Here is a 26839-nt window from a genome sequence, read left to right as displayed (position 1 = left end):
GACCCTCCGAGCCAGTAGGACTACTCGACTTCACACGAATAACTGAGTCCTTGCCACCAGATTCCTTGCCTTCCTGTCTAGAAGGAACTTGGGGAACTCGGGTTTCCTCACGAAGAACCTCAGTAAGTGCCTCGCTAACATCACCGGATCGAATCCTCTCTGCACCGATGTTTCCGATTCGATTCCTCGACTTATCGGCCTCACGGGGGTTCGATCTTCTTGTTGACATAATCGCTCTACTTGAAAGGAAAATAGGGAGTTCGAAGGTTGTTCGGATGAAACCTAAGTCAAAGCTTCGAGGTCTTATAAAGAACGAAGTACTACGAATATCCAAACCAAAAGATTTTAGTAAATCCGAAACACCAAAAGATTCTTATCGAAAGAAAAATATAATATCCTAACGATTCAAATTTAAACCCACAAAATCCAGGTAAAAATAGGGTCTTCGAGATAACGTAATTATCCAGCAAAAAAGCGAAATTAAAAAGAAAAGAAATGAGGAATCTGCATCGCCCCCAACGTTTGACGGCTCCCCAAGATCCAACTCCTCCAACCCTTTTGGGAGTTCGAGTTCAGAGATAGTCCAGCTCGAAGAAGGGCAGGACTCGACGAGCACTTCGCAGTCCCTCTCTAAATCCTGCAAACAAGCCAATTCTCCATCAACGTCGCAGCTCCCCTCCTTAATTTCAGTCAGAAGGTCGATGTTCGCGACCACCTCCTGAAGCTGAATCCTAGCCGCCATCTCTTTTTCTTGTCGGACCACTTGTCTTCCAAAGACTTCAAAATGACCGCGTACTGCTGCGACATCTCACGACGCGCGGAGTTGGAAGCGCGATGAACGTGTCGATCCTTCTCAGCTTCGAGCCTAGCAATCTTAGCTTGTTGAGCAGCGACTTCAATTTCTAGAACTGACTTCTCATCGCAAACCTTCACCCACTCCGTCATCATGGAGTTGATCTTCTCAACCTCCTCCTTGTTCTCCCGCTTAGCAGCCTCAAGTTCAGCAGAGATCCTCTTGAAGTCAAGAGAGATCCGATCAATTTCCACATCTGCCCCCGTGCGCTCCGCCATCTTCAGGACAAGGTCGTTACAAGCTTCCATGACCTGGAAGTAAATATAGTCAGAAAACGATGGAATAAAGCAGAAAATTATAATGAAATAATGATTCTCTAAGATCAAACCTTGGCATTCGCCTTGGCGACCTTATTATAAGCGTTTTCCTCCTCCAAGGAAGAAAAGAACGTCGCCCCGAAGTTTTGAGAGCTAGTCCCTTCACCCAAGTGTTTAGGACCAGCACTGCTCTCGCGTATAGGGGAATGGTCGCTCCTCCCTACTCTCCGTCTTTTCGACGTCTTGGAAGAAGGTCGCGACGGTTTCGGAGAAACACTTCGCGAAGCTTTGACAGACCCGAGCTCGCGAGCCGGTATATCCTCCTTCGAATCAGAACTCAAAGACAACGGGGTAGGATCCACCGGCGGTTTCTTCGAAGCAGACGCCAAGATCCTGAACGATCTCCGTAACGAGCACCTCTCAGAACGGCTCGTGTTAGGAGGAGCAATGACCTCCTCCGCAGAAGTAGGCTCTTCATGATCAGAAGAGTGAGCTTCCTCGAGCAACCCGATCGACCCCGAGATCGCAGGAGAAATTCCTAAACCAAACGGAAGTTAATTCAAAGTACAAATTTGTTCCCTAGTAAACGACGACCAATCGGTATCTCCACGTTTCAAAACGGCCACCATACCTCGGAGTTGATCCGACATCGGAGAAACCTTCGGATGAGCTATTAAAAAAAAGAGTATAAATGAGCAATCGCGTGGATTCCTTGAATAACACGCAAATAAAAAAAATCCAAAACATCACTGATATTCTTGGCCCAGCGACGAGGGAGCAGGGAAAAATCAAAGTCTCCTACTGTGGACGAGTCAACTTTGAAGACAAAGAATTGCTCTCGCCCAGGATTTCGCCCAGGAGTCCCAATCACGAGGAGGCCAGGACGAGGAGACGCCAAGAAAGTCCCAGGATTTCTCTGGTTACGCTTTATGAGATATAGACTATGCAACTCCTCGAGCTCAAACAAGAGTTTCTCCTCCCTGGCTCTGACGAGGATCGCTAGGAGATGGCTGAGAAGATTCGGGCATAGCTGCGTGAGAGAGATCTCAAGCTCGGCAAGAATCTCTAGCACTTGCCTCGGAAATGGGAAAGAAAGCCCGCAAGACTCGAAGAAACTGAGGTATGCTCCGCAATCGACACCGAACGAGGAGTATAACTCTTCAAGATGCTCTTGCTTAATCGTCGGACGGGGGAATGAAAAGGAAGACATCTCGTAAAGATAACAGAGAAGAAATCGCAAGATCAAGAGAAAGAAAGATGATCGGAAGTGGAAAAGAAAAATTGGAACTTCATCGCTATTTAAAGAAAAAGCTCAAACGGCTATATCGCAGCTCCCGAGAAACGCAATAATTGCCAAGGCTACGCTATAACCGCCATAATCGCTCCCCCTTCGCCCTAGAAATTCACGCGCACGACCGTTGTGCGGTGCGAAGTAACAGACAAATCAAAACATTAATAACCAGAGAAAATCTAACCGATCCCCAAACCAAGCAAACCGAACCGTCTCTTTCCATTTCGGTCAATAGAAAAGAGACTGGGGGACAAATGTTGGACCCAATTTTGGACATAGGCTAAATGGGCTATATTTAAAATGGGCCATATTTAAAATGGACCGTAAAAGAACAAGACCCATAGCGACGTCAACGAAGTAGAAAAGGAAGTCGCTGAAGTCGAGAAGGTCGCGGAAGCAGTTACAAGAATAGCGGAGTCGAGCTTATAAAAGAGAGAGGAGATCAATGCTAAGCACACGACGAAAACCCTAGAGAGAGAGCAAACCACACATTTTCACCTTTCTCACTTCGTTTTAGATCTTACTATTGATCGATCTCCTTGTTATAATCGATCTCTTTGTTATTTTTTGTACTCGACATCTTAATCAATAAAAGTCCATTTTTGTCTACCGAATTCCGATTACATCGTGTTGTTCTAAGGATATCGTTGCCTACACCTTTTGTCACTTCCCTAGTTTACTTACAAACACTACAAAATACTGAGTGTAGATTTTAGGTTCTACAGTTACCACACCAAATACGACACTGTCAAATTTGTAATGAAAGAAAGCATAACTTTTTTGAAGGGATCAGATTCTTTGAGTAACCACACAAATACAAAATAATGAAAAGACGAAAAGATATGTGAAAAGATTTTTATTGCTTTTTGATTGAGCTTATATGAGAGGTAGCGGACGACCCGTTTCGAGGAACAAATCAATCATAGTTTAAATTGCAAGGAGTTGAACAAGAGATCAAATTTTGCGACGTTCAGGTAGTAATGGGGTGCCAGCAATAGAAAACAAAGCATGACAAGCATAAAGACTAAGGTTTCTAAGTGCATAAAATTTCTATAGCGAAAAACTTCTTTTTTTTCTTTCTCTGCCTCGCCCCTGTTTATTTATGGGAAAATTTCCAAAAGAGAATAAAAAAACCAGATTGTTGTTCTCTTGGTATAAAACCATTTTTGTCTATTTTTTTTTTATCTTTAGTATTTTTGAAAACTAATGAAATAAATAATTTTATTAAAAATATAAACAATTAATAAAACACCCATATATACACAAGCTGGTATTTTTTTTGTTCAAAAACTTGATAAATATTTTTTTTTAAATATGTTCTACTAAAAGTAGAATGTGTTTTCTACGAAAGTGATATAGTAGAAAACGATTTCTAAAATAAACACATTCATCCACTTCTTATAGAACGCTCATTATACTATTTACTAAATTTCTAAATAAGAAGAGTGCGCATTCTACTAATCGTAAAGATATTCACTTTCCTTCCGAATGCATCTTCTACTTTTATAAAGTATTCTAAATTTCAGGGAATGTATTTTCTATAATGTACTCTTACGTCTACTCAAAGTAGAAAGTGTATTCAAGATTTTTATCATTCTTCTAAACTTTTAGAAGACGCATTCTACGGATAAGAATATCTGATTGTTGCGAAAATTAATGAAATTTCAGTTAAGGAAATATTCTAAAAATCTCCTAAAAATATCTTAACTTCCTAAAACGTGTTATGGTCGATTTTACTTGTGAAAAAATGATTTTGCATTTTTTCTTCACCAATCTATGATATCTCCATAGTTTGTCTTGTGATTTTCATAAGCTCTTGTTCTATTTTTTTAAGTTTAATAAAACTAAAAACTTTACAAACATTTTAAGCTTTTTGTAAAAAAGACTTTGTAAACATTTTTTTATAAAGTTTATTTAAAGCTTTTTACTAAAAACTTTTTGTAAAGTTTTATTTTTATTTTATAAAGTTTACAAAGTTTACTTTATTAAAATTTTATTAGAAAATTTCTAAAAAGTTTTATTTTTATTAAATGTTTGATAAAATTAAAAAGTTTACAAACGTTTTAAACTTTTTATAAAAATAAAACTTTGTAAAATATTTTGTATAAAGTTTGCTTAAAATTTTTATCAAAAACTTTTTGTAAAGTTTTTTTTTTATAAAGTTTACAAATTTTATTTATTAAAGTTTTAAACGTTTTAAACTTTTTTAAAAATAAAAATTTGTAAAAGTTTTTTATAAATTTTATTTAATGTTTTTTATTAAAACAATTTTTGTAAATTATTTTTATTTTATAAAGTTTACTAATTTTATTTTTATTAAAAACTTTTTAAACCTTTTTATTTTCCTTTTCCCTTTTTAAAACGTTTTAGTTAATTTTTAAAAAATTATATTAGTTTAATGTGTTTAATTAGATTAATCAAGAGTTATTTTGGGATTATGAAAAAGATTATACTAAGGGGACAACTAAATGATGATTTTATATTATAAGGACAACCATGCTGAATTTTGGTTCTATTTTGGTAATTTTTCCTTTATTTATTCCACAAAGGTCTGCCGAATCTCCTTTTCCCGCAGATTCGTATCTTCCTTTTCTTTCCATTTGCCTTAGTTTTTGGGATTCAAGTTTATCCTTCTCGGAAATATTCTATTTTTCTTGTACTCTCTCATTATCCTCTACAAGTAAGGATGAACCGCCATATTATCAATGGCTGCTTCATGTCCTAAGTTGTAAGTGGGTTTTATCGTATTTTAGTCCGTTTCAGATTGTGTTTACAACTTATGCATATTCTATGAAATTTCTCTAAAAGATCATCAACTCGATTGTGATTGTAGTTTTTTGTACTGTTGGTCTATGAAATGATAAAAACAATTTTCTTTGTTGAAAAAAATCTGATGTTCAAATTAACCATTACCGACTTGTGGCTAAATTTTACGAGAAGATGTGTTTCTACGTAAATCTCAACAACAACTTTGTTTGCGATGAAACGAAGAATGTATCAGACATAATTCACCTGAGAACGTGATGAATAGATCTCATGGCCGATGTTGTGAGGTGATGAGAACGAGAGAGGTTTATGAGTGATGAGTTTTGGCGATGAGGACATGGAGAGGAGCTGAGGGCGATAACCTGAGGCGATGAGGGGGGGGAGAGAGAGAGAGAGAGAGAGAGAGAGAGAGAGAGAGAGAGAGAGAGAGAGAGAGAGAGAGAGAGAGAGAGAGAGACTCATAGGCGATTATAATGGCTCATGAGGGAGAGACAAAGCCCCATGTGCGATGAACATAGCTGATGCGGAAGAGAGAGAGCCTCATAGGCGATTATAATGACTCATGAGGGAGAGACAAAGCCTCATGGGTGATGACGGAGAGAGAAAGCCTCATGGGAGATGGGTGTGGCTAATGAGGGAGAGAAAAAAGCCTCATGGGTGATGAGCATGGCTGATGAGGGAGAGAGAGAGAGAGAGCCTCACGGGCGATGAGCATGGAAGATGAGCTCAGACTGGAAATGATATTTGGCGATGAGGAGAGAGGAAAGGTTCACGAGAGATGTGCTTTGGAGATGAAGAAAGAGAGTGAGGCTAGTGGCTGTATGGTCCGGCGATGAGGAGAGAAGAGTGAGTCACAGGTGATGAGGAAAGAAGAGTGAGTCACAGGTAATGAGGCTTGGCGAAGAGTCCATCCTCTTGCCTTGTCGCGTCGCGTCTCTTCTATTCTCTGTTGATGATTTTGTTTACTTTCAGAATTGTTATGATAGTTTTATGAAAGTTTTTTTGTAGAAACTTTCCGAGGTTTATTTTACTGAATATTGTTTCGCAAAACTTGTTTTGCTTGTTTTACAATTTTTTTTCATAGAAATTTTTGAAGTTCTTTACGGAAAATTCTTTTATAAAACCATGCTATTTTTCTGAAAAATCTTCTGAAAGAACGTTTTTCCGAAAAAAATTGTTTGGACGAAAATCTCTTTATTTTCTTTCCGGGAAGAAATATGCAGATTCAATTTTCTTTTTTGACTGATAATGTCCCTTTCTTTCTGGGTGGTACCACTTTTTCATCGGGCAGTACCCTTTGCCCCCAAATGGGTCGAAGTCGTGTGACTTTTAGCTGTTATTTAGGTGGATACTCTTTTTGGAGCGATGGGATTCTTGAGGAGTTCCCCGCCTCTGAGCATCCACCGATATTTTTTGGAAACATTTTTTAAATATTGTTCTACTGCTTTTTTTGTTGGAGTAAGATGTTGAATCAGGTTTGAACTCACCGTTGTTGTTCGGGTTTTCTAGGTGTCAGTTTGCTATGGTTATGTCGATGCAAGTTGCAACCTCATTGGGAAACTCGTCTGTTTCATAAATGTTTGTCGGTGTGGATGTGCTTTCTCATAGAGTAATATTGACTTTCTTTTTGGGTGCCAGTAGAGGCGAATTTGGTGAGTCTTCTTCGACTTCTCATGTCCTTTTGTGGGAAGCGAGTTTCACCTTCATAATGTTTTAAGTGTGACTTTGGTTTCTAATTTTTTAAGACGTCTCCATTCCCTTCCTCTTTGTTATTTTTATTTCTTAGTACAGCTTGGCATTCTTCCATGGAATGTCCTTTATGGTTGTGGAAAGTGCAGAATTTGCTGGCACCAAAGGTGGACTGTTTTCTTTGGTTCAGGTTGCTGACTGCGAATGGGTATTATCCTTGGGTTTTGGGCACCTTTGGTTTCAGTATTTGTTTTTTCTAGACTAGGATTGGTTTTGTGCGTGTTATATTGTTCTTTCAGAGCATCGTCCTCTTCTTCGTGATCAGAAAAATGCGAGGGTCGATGGAGTATGTCGTCGAGCAACATAGACTCCTCATAGGTCCTAGAAGTTACCTATTTTAGACCAGATATTAGGCCATATCTAGAATCTTTATTATGTACTCCGAGTCTGTTTTAGGTTGTTACAGGTCTAGGTGCGTTTTGGAGCACTTTTGGAGATTATGGAGCAAATGAAGCTTGAAGAGAAGAAAACCCGTAGCTGTGCAGAAAGGAGAGTCGAGATACTATGTGAGCATCGACCGACGCTGCCATGGCTTGGATCGACGCTAATGCGAAATGGCAAGTCGGACAAAGACTTTCAAGAATTGCACTTTTGCCCAGAAGTTTCTTAAATTGCGAAGAAACTCCTGGATGTGTTAAACCTATTTATATCTATTTTATAGACACTATTTAGGCTAATATTTATCTTATTCTTAGAGAGGTTTTGGAAAAATTAGATTAGAACTCTTTCAGAGATTGATTGGAACTCCAATATTACTTACCTTTCACCTTTATGCAATTATTTCAGATTATGATTTGTGTTCTTCTATCATCTCTATGTAATTTACTTGTTAGATCTAAGGATTGTCTAAGGTTTTGATTAACTTCTGATTGATAGATTTGCTAGGGTAACCCAATGTCTTTTTCATCAAGATTGTTCTTATTGCTTGTTCTATTGATACTCACTAGAACCTGATCTTAGGATAATTAGAATAAAACAAGAGTGTGAGTCATATCATCATCTGAATCCTGCTTAGCTTGGTTGATAGATACAACGAGAATTGGTTTATATAACTTAGTGAACATATCAAATTGAATCTTAATGCCGGTCTAGAGAAATTGGCCGCACAACAAGAGTTGGCCTCTGAAGATCTAGATTTAGATAGTTGTCGCCGTTCTAGGATTGAACTTAATAAACCCTTGAAACAACTAATATGAGTTTTTATTGCATGTTTGATTTTTCTGGATCAAGAGTTTCTCCCTTGTTGTTTGCAAACCGATAACTCGTTATGTTTCCTTTACTGCTTTCTATTTATGTTCTACCTTTACATATAGCTGATATTTTATTGTGTGATCCACGCTCCCTGTGGATTCGATTCCCAAGTACTGTATTTGACTTCTTATTTGAGAGAGTGCTCTTGGGGTAATTTGAGCAAATCAAATTTGGCGCCGTTGTCGGGGAGTGTTTGATTCACCATTAAACTAGGTGGCAAGGTATAGTATAGTTCTTAATTTCTTTGGTACTGAATTTTTTTTCTTGTTTCTCTCAGTTGCATGCCCCTCAGTATACAAAGCAAGGAAAGGGAACTCTTTGGTCATCCGAATCCTGCACAGCTCAAACATTTTATCCGCCATCAGAAGCAGGTAGCATCGATCTACAGTTAAGTAGCACCGATTGACGCCCACATTCATCAAACATAGATGGTCGCACAAATTTTCTTGATTCAAGACGCTGATGGAGATCAAGATGGTAACCTACATAATGTAGCAGGACAGAGAATTGATGGGGCTGTAGTCATTGACAAAAAAAGCAGCAGCTAATGATGCTACCGATGGAGAGAATATTGCAGCCAATGCTGAGGCTGCAGCTCCTGGAAACTTCAGGCTGCTCATCCTAAGACCTTGGCTGATCAGTACTATGCCAACAGGTTCAATATTCGTCCTCCTACCTTCCAGAAGAACGAGTTCGAGTTAAAGCCAATGTACTTTACTCTTGTGGAGGCAGGAGCCTTACCATGAGCTTCCACAAGAGCATCCTATGTACCATCTAGAGAGGTTTAAGGATTTGGTCTCTACGATTAAGGTCAATGAATTCCATGAGGACTACTTTGTCTACAAGCTCTTCAAGTACTTTTTTTTCTGGAGACGTTTCTTACTGGCTCAAGTAGTTGCACCCATGGTCTCTTAATTTTTGGACAGCTATCAAAAACGCCTTCCTATGTAACTTCTACGACGATGCTAGATCTGAAGATTTGACGAACAAGATCTCCATGTCTCTAGGGACCAGTTGGGTGTTTCATAGAAACCTAGACCAGATTCAAGCCTGATCAGAGAGACTGACCACACCATGGTTTAAAAAGGTTCGAATACTCAATACCTTATTCAAAGGTCTCGCTATAGTCTACCAGAAGAGGTTGTGAGATTAATAGATAACTTGGCATCTAGCAATATCAGCAAGAACACAGAATACGATAGAAAGAAGTCTGCATATAATTTGGACAAGGGGAAGATGGCTGAGGTTAAGGCAAAGCTGGATTTGGTTCATAATCTCATGAAGAAGCAGATCCGTTTTGTTAAGGGTGTAGAAGTTGTTGAGGTTACTGTTGACGATTAAAAGGAAGAGGATGTGAACTTTGTCAATGACTATGATTTTCAGAGTCATGTCTTCGAGAATCATCTGAGCAACATAAACTTCAATGGAATTGGCAAAAGAAGTAACTACAGAAATAGCCAGAACTTTCAATACCAAAAGCCTTTCAACAAAAACAACAACAATAAGAACTATGGAGTTTCTTCCTACTACTCCTGATTCAGATACACGTGACATCAAGCTTGAATCTGTAATTGCTCAGGTCTTTGAGGGACAACGGAATATGACTGTAGACTTTAATGGGAAGCTGGATGCTGTGTACACTAACCTGGACAATAAATTTGAAGCTTTAAACACCCATATGAGGAATCAGGAGACTCAAGTTAACCAGACAAATGATGCTGTAAGGAGACAAGAAGCCTTGATAAAAGGAAATGTGAAGTTGGACGAAAGCGTCAGGTCAACGCTATCATTAAAGATGCTTTTTGACAGGAAATGAGGCATGAAAGGTTGGAAGAAGATGGTCTACATGTAGAAAGCTTCCTGTTTAACGTCGATGTTTATCAACGTCGAATGACCCTCCCCCCCCCCACTACGTCGATCGATGCCCTCACTTAATCAAGAATACTTCTGTTTGGGAGATAACGTTGAACGACACTCTACACACGTCAATTGATGTTCACCAACTATAGATGAATTGTCCACATTTGACAAGAGGAAATGGGATGAGATTGTTGCCCATCTGATGCATGAACCTAACAAAGGGAATATGGAAGAAGAATTTTATGATTCCTACCATAAGCATGCACTCTGTACATACTTCAGTAAGAGAAATGTGACTGAGGCTGACATCCATCTAATGTTTCACTCTATAGAAGCAAAGATTAGAAAGGTGATTAAGTTGGAAAAGAAGTGTGACTCAGGGAAGTTCGTGGTTCCATGTACCGTTGCTGGCTACAAGTATTCAAATGCTTTGTGTGACACAGGCTCTGCAGTGAGCATAATGCATGTATCAAAGGCTTTTCAGTTGGGTTTGGATATAGAACCATGTAGTGACATGTTCACACTCGTAGATTGCTCTAGAGTAAATGCTTGAGGGATTCTCAGAGTCATACATGTTGAGATTGGCGATGCCATTTTCCCCATAGATTTCCACATATTGGACATTGAGCTAGACTGGGAGACGTCTTCACTACTTGGGAGAGCTTTCATGGCTACTTATATAACATATAATATACCACTTTTAGACCATGATATAAGTCTTTTATTGAGTCTATTATGTGGGTTTGTAGTCAGTTTTAGGGTATTTTCATGTTTAGTAACGTTTTGGAGAACTTTGGAGATTCTAGAGCTTTTTGATCAGCTGCATAACTGCGCAAATGCATCATAAGTTTAGATATGGAAGGAGGCTTTCCACTGTGCAACTGAGCTCATATTTTGGCACAATATAGAGCTTTGAGTTGACTCTCTAATTCCACTGGTTCGAGGTTCATCTAAAGCATTGTTTAGGCTATGATTTTATGCTTTTATTTTAGTCTTTCTCTTAGTTTAGGAGAGAAGAGATTAATTCTTTCAGAGTCCTCTTGGAATTCCTTTGATTTTTACATTGATTTTTATTTCCTCTATTCGTTCTTTGATTATGCTTTCATCTATCATGTCTGAGTAGACCCATATGTTAGGTTTAGGGATTTTATATGGTTTTATATGATATTATGAAATATAGAACTGCTAAGGTGATTTTTAATAGGATTTTTTAAAGAATTGATCTAATGCTTGTGTTCTAGAGTAGCTACCTAGAACCTTGAACTTAGGAAAATAGACAACTATGAAAGTAGGTTCATTACCTGATAATAATTTTGTTAAGCTAGGTTGTTAGGCGCATGAAAGAGCTCGTCTAGCTAAGCTAGTGAACATATAAATTAGGTCGTTGATGCTTGCCTAAAAAAGTAGAGTTATTTTCACTCCAGGGCACTTTTAAGTTTTTAATTACATAATATGGCAGTTTATACTACTAAGGTAATTTCTTCTAAATATTTCTCATTTTTCTAAATAATCTAGTCAGTTTACAACTAAATATTCGCTCACTAATTTAATAGCTGATTTTGCCGACAACTATCATATATCTTCCTAGAAAACAGAGTAAAGTGGGTCCCATGTATTTTCTTTTTTATTTTTCCCTCTTGGGTTCTTTATTTTTTATTTTTGTAAAATGAATGTTGTTTTTTCAGAAAATATGTTTATAATCAGTATCTTTGTTATTTCATCTATCTTTTGAGATCTGTGAAACTATAGTTCTGATGTGAGTGATAAAAATCGTGTGTACATTACATGCAAATTGTACATGTGTACATGCTTAATATCGTACTAGATTTTGACCCGCCCTTAAAAGGGCGGGTATATTTTTTTGTTTTAATTTAATTTTCATATTTGTATTTTTTTCTGGTTATATTTTTATTTTTCGTTGTAATCATATTTGTGTATAAATTTTAATCAAAATATATTTCTATTAAATAATAGCAATTTAAAAATTGATTCAATATACGTTAGGGCTGGATTGCCTGTCAAACCCGCCAACCCGCGGGTTTTAATTTTGTTTTGGTCAAAAAATATGACCCGCACAACCCGCAAATAAATAATTTGTACCAGCACCCGCATTTGTGTTTTTTGTAATCATATTTTTGTTTAATATTAATTTAATTTAATATAATTTTTGATAACTATATTAAATCTGTCAAGTTGCATAACTATATATTTATGGTACCTGTATTTCAGAAATTATTTTTATTTTTGTAAAGTCTATAACATGTTATATTTTCTTAATAGTTACCCACATAATTAGTCAAGAATATTCATACACAAAAAATCTGATTTGGATCCGACTCGAAAATCAAACTCTCGTACTCTATTAGACATAAACTATATACTCGAACGATTCTTAAAGTGTTATTTCCGAAAATTAATATCAAACCCAACCTACATTGAAAACCGAACAAAATTTTGAAAAATAATTTTAAAAAAATAATTTTTAATATATTTGTTAAATATATATATAGTCTTCATTAAATTTAAGTAAAATCACATTTAGTAAATTTACTAAATATTATTTAGTTGATAACTTATTTAAAATCCGTTAAACTAAATGAGTTTATAAAAAAATTTTTTCGAATCCAAAGGATCACAATTTAAAGACATCTTGAGCTTTTTTATTTGGAAAATATACATGGTTACCAAATATGTTTTTAGTGTGTAAATGTTTTACACGTAAATCATTTGTTTAATGGGTAATAGTAATAATGTCATGTTTTAATATATTTGGGTTTACGAATCTCATTTACAATGAAACAGACTGTTCGTTGATATTGATGATGTTTCGAAGCTTTATTGATGGCATTAAAAAGAAAACAAATCCCTCCAGTTTTCTATATTCAGATTATAATTTAATTAAATAAAATAAAGAATAAAACATGACTTGAATTCGAAATGGGCTATTTTTTGTAACTTATTTTGTAGAGAAAGAATGATTTAGCTATTTACATTTTTTTGTTAAACAATAAAACGTATGGGTCCGAAAAAGTTGGAACTAAGAGGAAATTTTTTTTTTTTTTTAACACTAACTAAGAGGAAGTTAATAACAAAATTTAAAAGGTCAACACAACCTTCGATTTCATGGCAGTTATAAAATTAATAATATTGATTTCATGGCAGTTATAAAATTTAAAAGGTGGACACAACATTTATCAATTGGTCATACAGGAGAATTAATAGAATAGATTTTTAGGTTGCTACAAACCAACCCGGACTAAAAATGATCCAACTCGAACCTCCTACGATATTTATAATATTTGAATGATATTTATTTAATTTAAAAATCTAGGGGAAAAATATTGTGTATCACGAAAACATATATGATCAATTAATAGTTTCCTAAAATATAGGAAGTTTAAATGGATTTAATGATTTTATTTGGATAGAGATATTTTTTTACTAAAAATACAATTCAAGTTTTCAAACAATTTTTTTTAACTACAATTCAAGTTTCCAAACAAACTTATTCTTTATAAATGCTATCCAAGTAACCAAACACACCAAATTTTTTTAATACTCTTATCCAAGTATCCAAACACACCGAAATTGTACTTCAGCTTTAATAAGATAGATTATACACAAAATGATTGTGTACAAAATACATATTATATTTTATCAGATATTTACACGCACACATATGTTTAAAATACATGTTAGATGTACACATATTGTGAAGTCGTGTACATTCATTAGTGTACATGTGTACATTAAATCCACATATATGTGTACAACTTCTTTACATATATTGGTGCATTATCAATGTACACATGTACACGTTACAAGATGTACACAAAAATGACATGTTCATTTGTCTTAAGCTTTTAGTTTGTTCAAGTTTCTACACGTATACACGTTACAATGTGTATACACATGTCGTTTGTTATTAAAAGTCAAAAACAAAAATTGGTCTTACATGTGGGTATCTATGCATAAGTATACATGTGGACAATATTATACATTGGGCGACCACATGGATGTGTACATAATATTAGTGTACGCATGTACATGTTAAAGAGAGAGATTTTTCTTTGAATGTATAAAGACGGGGAAACATGGTTTACGTGAGTAAAAATGTTTTCATTTTCGTGAAAGACGTATTTTAGATCTTGATAGCATAGGTGTTGATATATTTCTGACCTTGTGTCTGACACGCACAATTATGACTGACACATGTATAGTTTTTGGTGTACATATGTACAATTTTATATATTATAATGTTATATATTTCTGGTGTACATATATACTTGAATAACGTCTCATTGATAAGTCCAAAATCTAAGCTCAATCATATCAAAGCGAACATTATTCATATGTTTTAGTGTCCATATGTTTAATTTTTTATAAAAAATAATATGTACTCTACTTCTTTTGTACACTGCACAAATTATGATATCAAATATATTTTTAAAAGATACATTAAGCAACATAAAAAATAAGCAACAGAGAAAATAATTAAAAGATATATGCCTTGGCCTATCTTAAAAAAATACATTAAGCAACAGAGAAAATAATTACATCAAAGATATTTTGAAAAAATAATTTGAAGAATCATATTTTAGTTTAGAAGAAAATAAAAAGCTTGAAAGGAAGAAGACGAAGAAAAAAGATAAAAGGACAAGAAAGAACATAAATTAATATTTTATTATTTAGTTAGGTTTTTAGTTAGATTTCAATTGTTTTAGAAATGAAAAGGAGTGAAACATATTTTGGGAGAAGAGAAAGTGTATGAAGAGCATAAACTGCCTTATCTTGTAAAAAGAAACTCAAAACTGCCCTGCAGTATAATTATTTCAAAAAAGTATCCATCGACACTGTGTAGTATCGATCGATACTCGTTCCTTGTTCACATGCGAGACCTGTAACATATGACCTACTCATCTAATTGGACCCGAATCAAGAACTTGATATCTTACTAATGTATTCGAGTTTTAGGATCAACCACTTACCATCTATAGATTATAATTCTGATAACCATAATGAAACTCTAAATCGAGCACCACTCTTCCATCAAACAACTCCTCTATTTACTTTATTATTTACTACTTTCTATTATTTTTACCTAGCTTAATCTGAAACTAAAGTCTATTTCATGAAATATCAGGTCTTTGTGGATACGACCTCTAAGCATTGCAATCTACCTCTTATTTTTGAGAGTTTCTCTAAGGGTAACTTGAGCACATCAAATTTATCGCTGGGGATCCTGATCATCATTAGAATATGTGTTGGACTTTGTCTAGGTTTTTATTTTTAGTTTTACTGATTTTTTTATTTTCTTGTGTTTCAGGTATATACATCTCAGTACTCAGAATCAATGAGATGAAACTTTTGAGTCCTTCAAAAAAGGATCCTGCTGATTCACACGCATACCATAAGTCTAAGATGGCAATATCGATCAACACCCCTCAAACAGCAATCGACAGCGTAAGCCAGGTATCGGACGAAACTCTTCCAGGGTCGGTCGACACTTCTTGCGGGAAGACAAAGAAGGTCGAAGTACTCATACTGAGTTTTGATGAGAATTTATGAGACCAAGAAAGTCGCACTCGCAACAGTGCAAAAAAAATCAATTCATGGATATGCTGTTATAATCCCTGATGTAGTTGAAGTGAGATGAATGACTTTGAGCTGAACCGTGAATAGTATGATTGGGTATCTCAGGAACCCTTACAGGGTATTTCTCAGGAAGGTCCCATAAACTACACTAGGGAACTTGTTGATCTAGTCTCAAAGAGCGAACATCAAGAAGTATTTGAATACCACATACTTTGGAAGATCTTCCTCTACTCTCTCTTTGGGGATTCATTTAGCTGGTTAAGTTAATTGTAGCCAGAATCTCTAACCTGTTGGGAGGAAATTGAAAGAGTCTTTCTCTACGATTTTCTTGATGATATATTACTTATAAGTGGGACATTTTTCGTTGAAAGTTGGCACAAGAAAAGGGAAGAACTGAACACAGAACAACTTGGATATTTGGGTTTGAATAGAGATATCATTATGGAAGATTTCTGGAGCTAAAGGATGAAGAACATCCTGAAAATGTGATTTATGACTCGGAACTGAAGCTTGATGACGATTGGCACACTACGGGAAAAGATCTGGAGATTTCACTAAAGGCTAGCATCGATCAACATCCACCTAATATCGAGCGACACTCATTGCTGGAAGAACTGCCAGGTTACATGATTGAACTAGAACTGATTGAAGAGAGAATGCACAAGTCGATGGCCTAACACCTTGTTATCCCTAAACATATGAGTAAAGATGATACATGACCCTAAAAAGTTTGTGGTTCCATGCGCTATTTCTAAAGTAGAATTACCTATCCACCCAACATAAATGTGCATCTAGGATACTGCATTGGGATAAGAGACGATTCTCTGCATGCAGCTGTTTTTTCATGAAAAAATCAAGTTTCAAAGTTGATGTAAAAAAGGTCTCGTCAGTAACATTAGTGTCGATCGACACCCCTCAGGTATCTCAGTACGCAGAAACCGAAACAGACAATATGGAGGAAATAATAGAAAGAAAAAGAATTGGAACAAGAGAAATATAACCAAGGGCGGTCATCAATTGTCATTAGATCGTCGTTGCTCAGATAGTGTCAGGAAATACATAATGTGCATCAGATGCTTCTCACATACATTTAAAAAGGTTCAAGCTCTCTTTATTGCTGAGATGATAGAAAAAGGAGAAGAGTCTACGGAGGTTTTCACAAGCAGTGTGCTGAAGCTGAAGGAAGTAGATATTGACTTGTTTTGGAGCAACCCATTGTTAGGTAAGTTTTGGAGCAACCCACTGTTAGGAGAAGAGTCTTTGGAGGTTCTCATCTGGACTGAATCTTATCTTCAGAAGTCAAGCTAAAACTGAAAAATAAGAGATGAGTGAGAAACAATCCACTGTTAGATAATTTTTAGTTTTAATTTAATTTTATTTTATAATGATTTTTTGTTTATTTATTTCAGAAAAAAAGTTTAGGATCTGTCAATCCGGTAGCAAGACCGGTTGATCGCAAGGGGAGCGCAGACGATGATGTTTTGCGACTGGGCAGAAGATCGACCTAGATCTGATCAAGATCTGTCGATTTTTATTTAAACATCAGACAATCTCTATCGCAATCCACAAAAAAAAGATCTGAGGTTCATGAGTTAAGAACCAGAATCGATCGATGGCTGGCCAACATTGCTCGACACCACACTACCACGCATCGGCCGACACTTAACTGCGTCGCTCGACGCTCATTGCGGGAAGCAGGTATACTCAAGAAACTTTGTTAAAATTTTACTTATGATTTATTTTCTTCACCAATCTTAGACTATATAACACTGGACATAATGTTGTTTAAGTCTAAGAGAAATTTCTACTGATATTATGTTTTATTTTAGTATTTAGTGTTAATTTTATTTTGTGTTATTGAGTAAAGAAAGTGATGAATTTTTATCTTACTTATTACCTAACTATCTAAAGCACTTTTATGAAACAATTATGCTTTAGTTTTTAAAAATGAAACTAGAGCATACCAAAAAAAAAAAAAATATACTAGCTGTAGAAATCAATTTTTCTACAACTTTTATTTAGTGTTTTGGATATGTTTAAAAATTAATCACATCAACTTAAAAATAAAGTCGCAGCCAAAATATCTATAGCTTAAATCTCAAAAGCAAAAACCTAAAGCTAGAGAACTTACAATGAACTTCTTACTAACTGCAGGGTGTATTAAACGGAAAAACCAAAGTGGATTATTTAATTAATAAAATAAATAAAATTAAATTAAAATTCTGAAAATGAAATTAAAACATCAAAACCTAAATAAAAATAAGAAATTGAATAAAAATCAGAAAATTATAATTCAAAAAATTAAATAAATTAAATTAATTTAATTAATAATTTATATAATTAAATAAAAATAAATAAAAACTTAAAAAATTTCCCAAAAATAGAAGAATATTTGTCAAAATATCCTTATTGACATATCTAACATTTTAAATGATGATCATCTAAAACATCATTATTTACATATTTATCGTCATTTTCAACATGATGTTGGAAACTATTATTAGAAATATGTTTAAAACCGTCATTGTTAATAGTTATATGAGAAACGATGATCTTTATCATTGATATGTTTTAACTTGTTATTGTCAACAATGATATGTCAGTGTTCTTAAGAAAATAATCTTGTCATTAAAAATTTATTTTGATTTTTTAAAATTTTAAAATTTTAATGAATTTTGTGAACTGTTCTTTATTTTTTTTTAATTGTCTGAATTTTTATTTAATTTACTATATTTAATTTAATCTTATTTATTTTTGTTTTTAGTTTAGTTCTCTGTTTTTTATTTATATTTCTGATTTTTTTAAAATTTCAAAAATTTCAATTAATTCATGTTTATGTTATTATTTTATTAATTAAATCATTAGTTTTTTTTATAGAAAAAACAGACACATCATTGTTTTTACATGTATACATTTTAGTTTTTTTATTTGATGAAAAAATAAGTTAGCTTGAAATTATTTTATGATATAAATGTCATTTTAAAGTTTAAATGTGTCCACTTTCAGAATTTTTAGAGAGTTTTTTTCTTTTTTGTACTTTGTATTAATCGATGTCAGGTTCTAGATTGGGCCTTTTAGGCCCAGTTTAACTCCAATCCAGATCTTGTTTGACATCCGTAGACTACGAGCGAGAACCAATCGGTTCTTGGAAGGGTTGAGACTAGAGCGAAAGATGAGCAGCTTCGCGGTTCCACTTTCTTCCTCGTCCTCTCTCTCCAATGCCTATCATCAACCTTCTCGTGTTCGCTTCGATTTCCGCAATCCTCGTTCCATGTTTGAGATTCGCGGGATACGACTAAGTGGGAGGGTTCGAAGAACATCTTTAAAGTGCAATTGCTGCAGCAAAGGGAACGGAGGTACATGTTTTGCTGAGAACCTTTTTTCAATTTTTGAGCTTTATTTCTGCAATTATCTTCATATAAAAATGTGACTTTGACAGCTTTAAAGATTAAAGATTTAATCTTTAACAGTTCTTTAGAAATATTAAAGATTTAATGTTCTTATGGGTTTGATTCGTGTGCCATCAAGAAAATAAAATAAAAAATGTTTTTTTTTTCTGGGTAAAGGTGAAAACGAAAACAGAAATGTGTTAGATGCTTTCTTTCTGGGAAAGGCACTAGCTGAGGTTATCAACGAGCGAATTGAGTCCGCAGTTGGCGAAGTTTTGGGTAATATTGGAAGGTTTCAGGCTGAGCAACAGAAGCAAGTTCAAGAGATTCAGGTACTTCGACTCTCTTTCTCCTTGTCGGTGACTCCTCGGAGCATTGTCGACAAATACCTTTATCACATTGCTGCTCAAAATGTTAGTTATTAACAAGTTGAGACAGTTCCTCATCTTTGTCAGATTTGACATGTATTAAAGGTTAGACAAATGTACATGACAAACCAAAACCCTTGATTGTTGATAGATATTTTGATATGCATTTACAGGGAGAGGTACTAGAAAGAGCCAAGAAAGCTAAAGAAAGAGCAGCTAGGGAAACCGTGGAGGCACAAGGACTCGTACCCGAATCCACAAACCCAAAACCAGCTGCTGGTGTTGTTGCCTCTGTTGTAACCCCTACCTCGATCGTTGAAAGCAAGGCTATAAGAAATGATGAGAAGCTGCCGGGTTTCTCCGGATCTTCAGAGCCCGACATTATGGATAGCTCGAGTTCTAGCGACGAAGACAGTGACTAAGGGATTGTTCCTTGGGCCAATTTCAAGGTTTGGTTATAGTATCGGACTTGTTTGAAACGGTTGATAACATCTTCGTTGATATATGTGCTTATAACGATGGAAGTTGAGAATAAATAACCTTGATATTATTTGTGTAAAACAAAAAAGTACTAGGAATTAAAAAAACGAATTGGTACAACGTTGAGAATTTTGTACATGAAATGGTTGATGCTCGAGTTCTTGAAAGACGCGAGATTCGAACTGTAACACTCATCTCTACCAACAGATCTTTCAGGGATTCCAAGCGCAGGGTTAAGGACACGTGTCTACCCAATCAAATATTTTCACTATGTTTCGACAATGGTCTCAAAATTTCCTGACGTGTCTTCTTAACAAACACACCATTCCAACTTTTTTTTTTGTCAACTATAGATTTCATTAAACTATGCCCAATGAGCATTGTTACATGATGGCATCAGGTTTTACAGCAATTAAAAGCTCAAACAGATAGTAAAATTAGAGCCCATTTAAAAAAAAAAACGAGAAGCTTCAGAATCCACGCCTGCATCTCTGCACTTTCTAGGAAACACGTGTCCAGCATGCAGGTATCAGATGTGCGGCCACCGCTTCAGAGCTTCACCACCGGAGAACTCCCTGAGTTGCTTCTCGGATTCCTTTCCTCCGCCGAGGCTTCTCCCTGAATTTATAACAAAGTAAATAACAGCAGTCGGCCTTTACTCTGTTTTTCACTGTAAAGCTCATGGAGATTTGCTCGGAACTCTCTGCGTCGATTTTCTTGTTAAAACACCGATGCCAAAGACCTGTCGCTCCAACCTCGATTATTTGATCGAAGAAGCCATGATTCATCGTTGATTGAACCAGGGGAATTTTCAGTCAATTGAAGTAAGCTTTTTTGCTGGACCATTATCAAATGCCAGCTCTACTAAATCATCTTCATAAAGACCTAAGAGACCCATAAGAACTTAATCATCCTTTGTCCGAGAAGCTTTACCTTGAGTGCCCATATATGGCTAGATTGATGGTAAAGACTGACTCACGTGAAAGGATGTTAAGTTGAAACGATTAACATGGTTTCAATCAAAAACCGACGGGATAGATATTGAGATCGCAAAAGGCCAACGCACACTAAAAAAAATTCAACTAAAGAAACATAGATAAAAGGAGAATCATGAAGAAAAGCTCTGCTTTAGTTGAAGAAAACACATCCAAATCGCCAAAGCGAAGACTTATCCGCTAACCGGAAAACACAATCGCCTAAGCGAACCAAAACAAATCGATCTCTCGATCGAACAAAAGTAGTTTACATCAAAACAAAAGACAAATCTCTTTCTCCCTGTGAAAGATAAGAGTCTGAGAACAGGGATGGAAAGAGAGAGGATTTTCTCTCTCTAAAGAGGAGAGAGAGCCCCCGACACACCATTCCAACTATATTCATCAGTTCTACTTATAATTAGGGCTGGGAATTTTAATCATAACCCGCGGGTTCCGCCTCATTTGATCCGCTGCAGGGTGGGTGCGGGTCGAGCGGTTTCAAAATTTTGATATGCGGGTGCGGGTACGGGTCATGATTAATTTAAGCGGGGCGGGTGCGGATCAGTCTAATATGAGTCGCGGGTACCCGTCAATCCGCAAATTTAGAAAAAGTGATTTTAAATGATTTTTTTATTAAAAAAATTATTTTTTTTCAGAAAAAAGAATTTTATTTTTAAAAAAACCATTTTCGTAAAATATATAAAATATTTATATAATTTTAATTAGAAACACCTTATTTTAATATTATTTTTTAAAAACTAAATAATATATAATTAAAATAACTATTTTTAATATAATTATTATTACCCGCGGGTCGGGCGGTTTACCCGCGGGTTTTAGCGGGGCGGGTGCGGGTATGAGATTATTGGTTTGCGGGTCATGCATGTTGAAATTTTTGAATCAAAAAAATGACTCGATCCGCGGGTCGCGGGGCGGGTTGACCAGCGAACCCAGCTTTACTTATAATCCTTCGCAAATAAAAGAGAAAATTACATTGGAAGACACAATTTCAATTTCTAATATCACTAAAAGACACATTCTACTTTGACACACATTTATAGTGTTGATTGTCTATTTTATCCTTTGACCAACTTTCTCTCTCTATTGTTTCTTATTTCTCCTATCTAACTAGATTTTTCTGTATGTAAAAAATGGATGGCGACTACGATGGCGATTGCAACAAGAAGGGGATGAATCGAATCGATCTCGGTGGTGCAAGGGGCGATGATTTCGGCTTGAAGAGGGTTATGGATCATTCAATGAATCCAGAGGAGAAGGTTTGTTCGGGGATCGATTAGATCTGGATCGATGAGATCCTTAGGGTTTGAAGAAAATCGGGATTCTTCACAAAGGTTCTATTTCTCGGAGCTAAAAGGGGTGTTGATAGGAAATTTGTCCACGGATTACGGTTGGGATGGATGATGGCTAGAATTTCGATGACCTCATTTGGGAAAGAAGAATCTGCGCATCTACCATTACGGTTTGAATTTTTTTCTCTGTCGAATATTGATAGAATACGATATTGGTGGTTTAATTTACTTCAGGATTGGAATTTTATTGGAGTTCTTTATTTGAGATTTCTTCAGGATATCAGGAACGATTGTAAGATCAATTTAGAGGGGGTTATAAATTTACAATTACTTCACATAAACAAGTTTGGAAAGTGTTCCTCCGCAATGATATATGATATTTGTGATAGGATTGTAAGGATTTTTGGTATCTCCGCATTTGCCTTTCACTTGGAAACTCTTTGATTTATTATTATTTCACTAGAGGGGAGGAGATTTCAGAATATCGCTGGATTGATATGGACAATAACTATTTTGATTCTCGCAACCTAGTATATATAGGAGTTTACGAGTCTTGGTAGTATTCATCACTTCTATTATCACTGCTCTGTTATCGCAATATTCTAACAAGCTCTCTCTTTTCTTGTTTTCGGTGTGTGCGGTTCATCATGACACAAGGTCAATGACTTACTAAGTCTGGTGGGAAAAAGGTTGAGGCAAACAAGCCAATCTTGAAGATTACGGTGCCTCGGTTTGACAATGCGGATTTGATCGCGTCTTATGATAAGACTCTCATTGGGCGGTGCATGAACCCTCAGAAACAAGATATGAAGGTCTTGCTGTTCATGCTGCCTCGTATATGGCAAGTTGAGGAACGTGTGGTTGGAACGGATTTGGGCTTAGGGCGGTTCCAATTTGTCTTTCAGGAAGAAGAAGACATTGCTGAGGTACTCAAGATGGAGCCGTTCCATTTTGATTACTGGATGGTGTCTTTAGTGAGGTGGAAGCCGGTGCTTGAGGCCAATTATCCATCACGAAATCATCTTCTGGGTTCGAGTTATGGATATTCCCCTTCAGTTTAGGGCCGCTCAAACATTCAGAAGTGTGGGTGAGGCAATCGGTAAAGTCCAAGGAGAGGTTGACTTACGAGAAGGACGAGTTCGTGTGGAGCTCGATGGTTTTAAACCGTTGGTCTTCTCTATGGCAATTGAGTTTGAGGAAGGTGTGGAGATTATGGTGTCGCTAAGGTACGAAAAGCTGTTTGGCTTCTGCAAGGAGTGTTTTAGCATGACACACGACCAAACTAGGTGCCCTACGATGAAGAAAGAGGTGACGCTCGTGGAAGACGAGATAGGGACTAAACCGGTGGCGGGGCAACAAGCTTCAAGCTACAAAGGTGCTGTCACATATGGTAATGGTTCTGCTGACACAGGTAAAGAGGGGCAGCATTACAGAGCCAATCTGAAAAATGGAAATAAGGGAAAGAGAATTATGAGGGAGAGGCCGGGACCCTACAAGCAAGCTGGTAGCTACCATGCGTACAAAGAAAGGCTCCCCAGAGGAAATGGCGATGGGTCCTCATTTAGAGGCAGAAACTATGGCTACCCTGATAGGAGAAATGGGACTCAGGATGGTGGGTTTCAGCATCCACGAAATGGAGAGGATGGCCACCAAAAACTGATGATGGACGCCTTTAAAAGCGAGAATCGCTCTTCAAATCAGATGGGCTCTCAATCTACAGATGTGAAGAAACGAGGTGAAACTCCTAAAGCTTGTAAGGCTCTTCTGTTCAATGAGGACACAGTGCTAGAGGTAAACAAGGAGGAAGTAGCGGTAGATGGGTCAAGGGAGAAACAGAATGAGATGGAAGCGGTTCAAGTGCAACGGGTACCCGAGGGTATGATGGTGCAGACGACAAAGGAGGATGAGAAACCTGATTCAAACCCTCTTGATGATGCAAATCTGATGGTGGAGGGCGCCATTCTCTCGGATTCTGAGCTACTAGTTGATGTGGAGGAGGGTGAATACCAAGAGTGGGAACAAGGGGAGATCACAGACTTCATGGAGGAGGAAGAAGTGGTGGTGCAAGATAAGGAAGTTGGCAGTGATGTGGTGGAAGCACAAGACCAGGAAATAGAGGCTGACGAGATGGGAGAAGAGGGACGAGACAACAATGAGGAGACTCGTGAGAAGCCACCAAAGAAGAAAGGAGCAAAGCCAGGCCCACTAGCGATTGGAGGTTCTATGAAGATGCGCCTGGTCCAAAGTCTGGTCTCACCCCGCAAGAAAAATGTGGCCAAGATGGGAGCGAAGACTGGTGACAAAGGTGCGGGGGCATCAAGGAAGGCTACAATGAAGCCAAAGACATCTGAGTAAGATGTTTTAGTATTTCTTTTCTGTTTGAATAATGTGGGATTCGTCTATGAAATCCGTTAGCATTGCATCTGGTTATCATTGGTGTTTATTTCCTGGTTCTGTTCCCTTCACTGTCTTAGGCAAGGTTGGGTTCTCCAATGATTTATTGTATGGTTCTCTGCTGTTAGTTAACTGCCTCTGGTTTAATAAAACAGTGGACTTACGGTTACATTGTGGTGTTTTGATAAAGTTTAGACAAATGTGCTTCGTTACATCTTGGAATAATTTTCTATGGATTATGGGTGATGATAAATTACAATGGCTTGGAATGATTATTTTTGGGTTATTTGATCTCACTGGGAACAAAAAGGAGAGAATGGAAAGGATTGGGTATGAGATGGTGTCTTGGTATGACTCTACACGCCTGTCTCAATGTTATCTCGGTGAACTGAAGGTTAAAAAATTTGTTATTAGTACTTGGAGGATAAAGTCTGTGCGGAAAGGACTGATAGGGAAGCTTTTGTAAGGTTAAACATGATCAATAATGGTGAGAGCAGCAAAGGTTACATGAATAGTATGCCTTATTCGGTAGGGATTTTGAGTACACTAAAGAACGGATGGTGTGTTTCGTTTAATCAGTCAAGGAATCATTATATATTAAATTTAAATGTTGGGATAATAGCACCTCCACACCAAAAGGGAATTCAGGTTTCTCGGGTTCGTGTGAATTATATTTTCAGAACTATGAAAACTGAAAATCTTACATACAGCGTTATAGGTTTTAGTTATTTCTGGTTGGATGATTGGTGTCGGAAAGAATATGGGTGTCGGGGATCCGCGGCAAAACAAAATTTCGATTCGTGGTTAGTTTGTTTATTGGTCAGTGATGGCCAGTTTATTTATAAATTCATATTTAGATGAAGATGTTAAGTTGGAATTGTCAAGGCCTTGGGAGTAAATGGACTATTAGTTATTTGCGGGAAATATATTATAAACATAAACCCAGGTTTATGTTCTTGTCGGAAACAAAACAAAATTTTGACTTTGTTCAATCTTTTCAGTTTCATTTTGGGTTTAGTCATCTTCATACAGTGGATCCTCAAGGGAGGAGTGGTGGTTTGGCATTTTTTTACGATTCCAGTTATAAGGTGAACGTTATATCCTCTAGTAACCGGATCATTGATGTGGAAACCGAACATAAAGGAAAACAAATTTGCTTATTCTTTGTTTATGGGGAAAAAAAATCAAAACCTACGGGAACCAGTCTGGGAAAAATTAACGAGAATTGGTATTTCAAGAACTGACCCATGATTTATTATTGGAGATCTAAATGAGATTAGAGGTATTCATGAGAAAGAAGGAGGTGTACTAAGACATGCGGATACATTTCTGAGTTTTAATAATATGATAGACAATTGTGGTTTAATGGAATTTCCTAGTCTTGGGAATACCTTATCATAGAGTGGAAGGAGGAAAGGACATAATGTTAAGTGCCGGTTGGACCGAGCTCTTGGTAACAATGACTTGCATAATATGTTTCCCTATTCCCATGTAGAGTATCTTGGTATGGTAGGCTCGGATCACAGACCGATTGTGGATTCGATCGAGGATAAAGTTCTCAAATTTAGAGGTTCTTTTCGGTTTGATAAGAGATGGATAGGAGAGGATGGGCTAATGGATTCAATATCTAGGGGATGGCAATCGACACCGGTAAACGATAAGATTGGGATTGTGGATCGAGTACGGTGGTGTAGACATGAGATCTCGGTTTGGCGAAAGAATAATCCTCCATATGGGAAGGACAAAATAAATACTCTTCAAAAAGCACTTGAGGAAATTCAAAATGATTTTTCAAAGTCCAATGAAGAGGTATTAGAGGTGTCCCGAAAGTTAAAAGAAGCTTATAGGGACGAGGAAGAATATTGGGAACAAAAAAGTAGAATCAAATGGCGCACTTGTGGTGATAGAAACACAGAATCTTATCATGCATTGACAAAACAACGGAGAATCCAAAATCGGATAACTGGTCTACATAATGAAAACGGCACGTGGGTTAACTCGGAAGAGGAAATTGAGGGAGTGGCGGTTAATTATTTCAATGATTTATTTACTACCTCTTCCCCATCAGGTTTTGATAGTTTTTTGGAGGAGGTGCCGACTACGGTAACGGCAGCTCAGAATAGCAGACTGTTAGCTAAGGCTACTGAAGCAGAAGTAAAGGCAGCACTTTTTATGATGCACCCAGAAAAGGCTCCGGGGCCAGACGGAATGACAGCACTGTTTTATCAACAATCATGGTCAGTAATTAAGGATGATGTGGTTTTTATGGTGAATGAGTTCTTGAGAACTGGGATATTTGATG

At 36.6% G+C, this 26839-nt stretch overlaps 3 protein-coding genes and 1 long non-coding RNA gene across 4 annotated transcripts; 3 read left to right on the top strand and 1 right to left on the bottom strand.

Moving 5' to 3' along the window:
* Positions 1 to 690: 690 nt before the first annotated feature.
* Positions 691 to 2320, bottom strand: LOC108851117 (uncharacterized protein At3g60930, chloroplastic-like). Its single transcript, XM_057008334.1, has 4 exons — positions 1861 to 2320; positions 1742 to 1780; positions 1182 to 1648; positions 691 to 1104 (listed from the first exon to the last, which is right to left on the bottom strand). Exons 1-4 carry the CDS (start codon positions 2318 to 2320, stop codon positions 691 to 693), a joined length of 1380 nt encoding a protein of 459 aa, XP_056864314.1.
* A 2432-nt stretch (positions 2321 to 4752) lies between these two features.
* Positions 4753 to 7720, top strand: LOC108851933 (uncharacterized). The gene is made up of 2 exons (XR_008945181.1): positions 4753 to 6052; positions 6677 to 7720. It is a non-coding gene; the product is annotated as an uncharacterized LOC108851933 (long non-coding RNA).
* An 11021-nt stretch (positions 7721 to 18741) lies between these two features.
* Positions 18742 to 19929, top strand: LOC108849357 (uncharacterized protein At4g13200, chloroplastic). The gene is made up of 3 exons (XM_018622902.2): positions 18742 to 18978; positions 19189 to 19343; positions 19553 to 19929. Exons 1-3 carry the CDS (start codon positions 18795 to 18797, stop codon positions 19799 to 19801), a joined length of 588 nt encoding a protein of 195 aa, XP_018478404.2. The 5' UTR covers positions 18742 to 18794; the 3' UTR covers positions 19802 to 19929.
* Positions 19930 to 21984: 2055 nt separating this feature from the next.
* Positions 21985 to 24498, top strand: LOC108851113 (uncharacterized). Its single transcript, XM_018624532.2, has 3 exons — positions 21985 to 22110; positions 22833 to 23132; positions 23200 to 24498. The coding sequence occupies exons 1-3, from the start codon at positions 21985 to 21987 to the stop codon at positions 24496 to 24498; spliced, it is 1725 nt and encodes a 574-aa protein (XP_018480034.2).
* Positions 24499 to 26839: the final 2341 nt, after the last annotated feature.

Source organism: Raphanus sativus, chromosome 4 (assembly GCF_000801105.2).
Source record: "Raphanus sativus cultivar WK10039 chromosome 4, ASM80110v3, whole genome shotgun sequence".
In the NCBI taxonomy this organism is placed as follows: Eukaryota; Viridiplantae; Streptophyta; class Magnoliopsida; order Brassicales; family Brassicaceae; genus Raphanus; species Raphanus sativus.
Note: the sequence above shows the minus strand (reverse complement) of the source record. Positions and strands in the feature narration are given on the sequence as shown.

Excerpts from the sequence above, each read along its gene's own strand:
- LOC108851117 (XM_057008334.1), bottom strand. The coding sequence starts at position 2,320 with ATGTCTTCCTTTTCATTCCCCCGTCCGACGATTAAGCAAGAGCATCTT. Across the intron at positions 1,649-1,741 it reads GATGTCGGATCAACTCCGAG|GAATTTCTCCTGCGATCTCG; the intron begins GTATGGTGGCCG and ends CGTTTGGTTTAG. Across the intron at positions 1,105-1,181 it reads TCGCCAAGGCGAATGCCAAG|GTCATGGAAGCTTGTAACGA; the intron begins GTTTGATCTTAG and ends ATTTACTTCCAG.
- LOC108849357 (XM_018622902.2), top strand. The coding sequence starts at position 18,795 with ATGAGCAGCTTCGCGGTTCCACTTTCTTCCTCGTCCTCTCTCTCCAAT. Across the intron at positions 18,979-19,188 it reads CTGCAGCAAAGGGAACGGAG|GTGAAAACGAAAACAGAAAT; the intron begins GTACATGTTTTG and ends TTCTGGGTAAAG. Across the intron at positions 19,344-19,552 it reads AGCAAGTTCAAGAGATTCAG|GGAGAGGTACTAGAAAGAGC; the intron begins GTACTTCGACTC and ends ATGCATTTACAG.
- LOC108851113 (XM_018624532.2), top strand. The coding sequence starts at position 21,985 with ATGGATGGCGACTACGATGGCGATTGCAACAAGAAGGGGATGAATCGA. Across the intron at positions 22,111-22,832 it reads CAATGAATCCAGAGGAGAAG|GTTGAGGCAAACAAGCCAAT; the intron begins GTTTGTTCGGGG and ends GGTGGGAAAAAG. Across the intron at positions 23,133-23,199 it reads CTTTAGTGAGGTGGAAGCCG|TTTAGGGCCGCTCAAACATT; the intron begins GTGCTTGAGGCC and ends ATTCCCCTTCAG.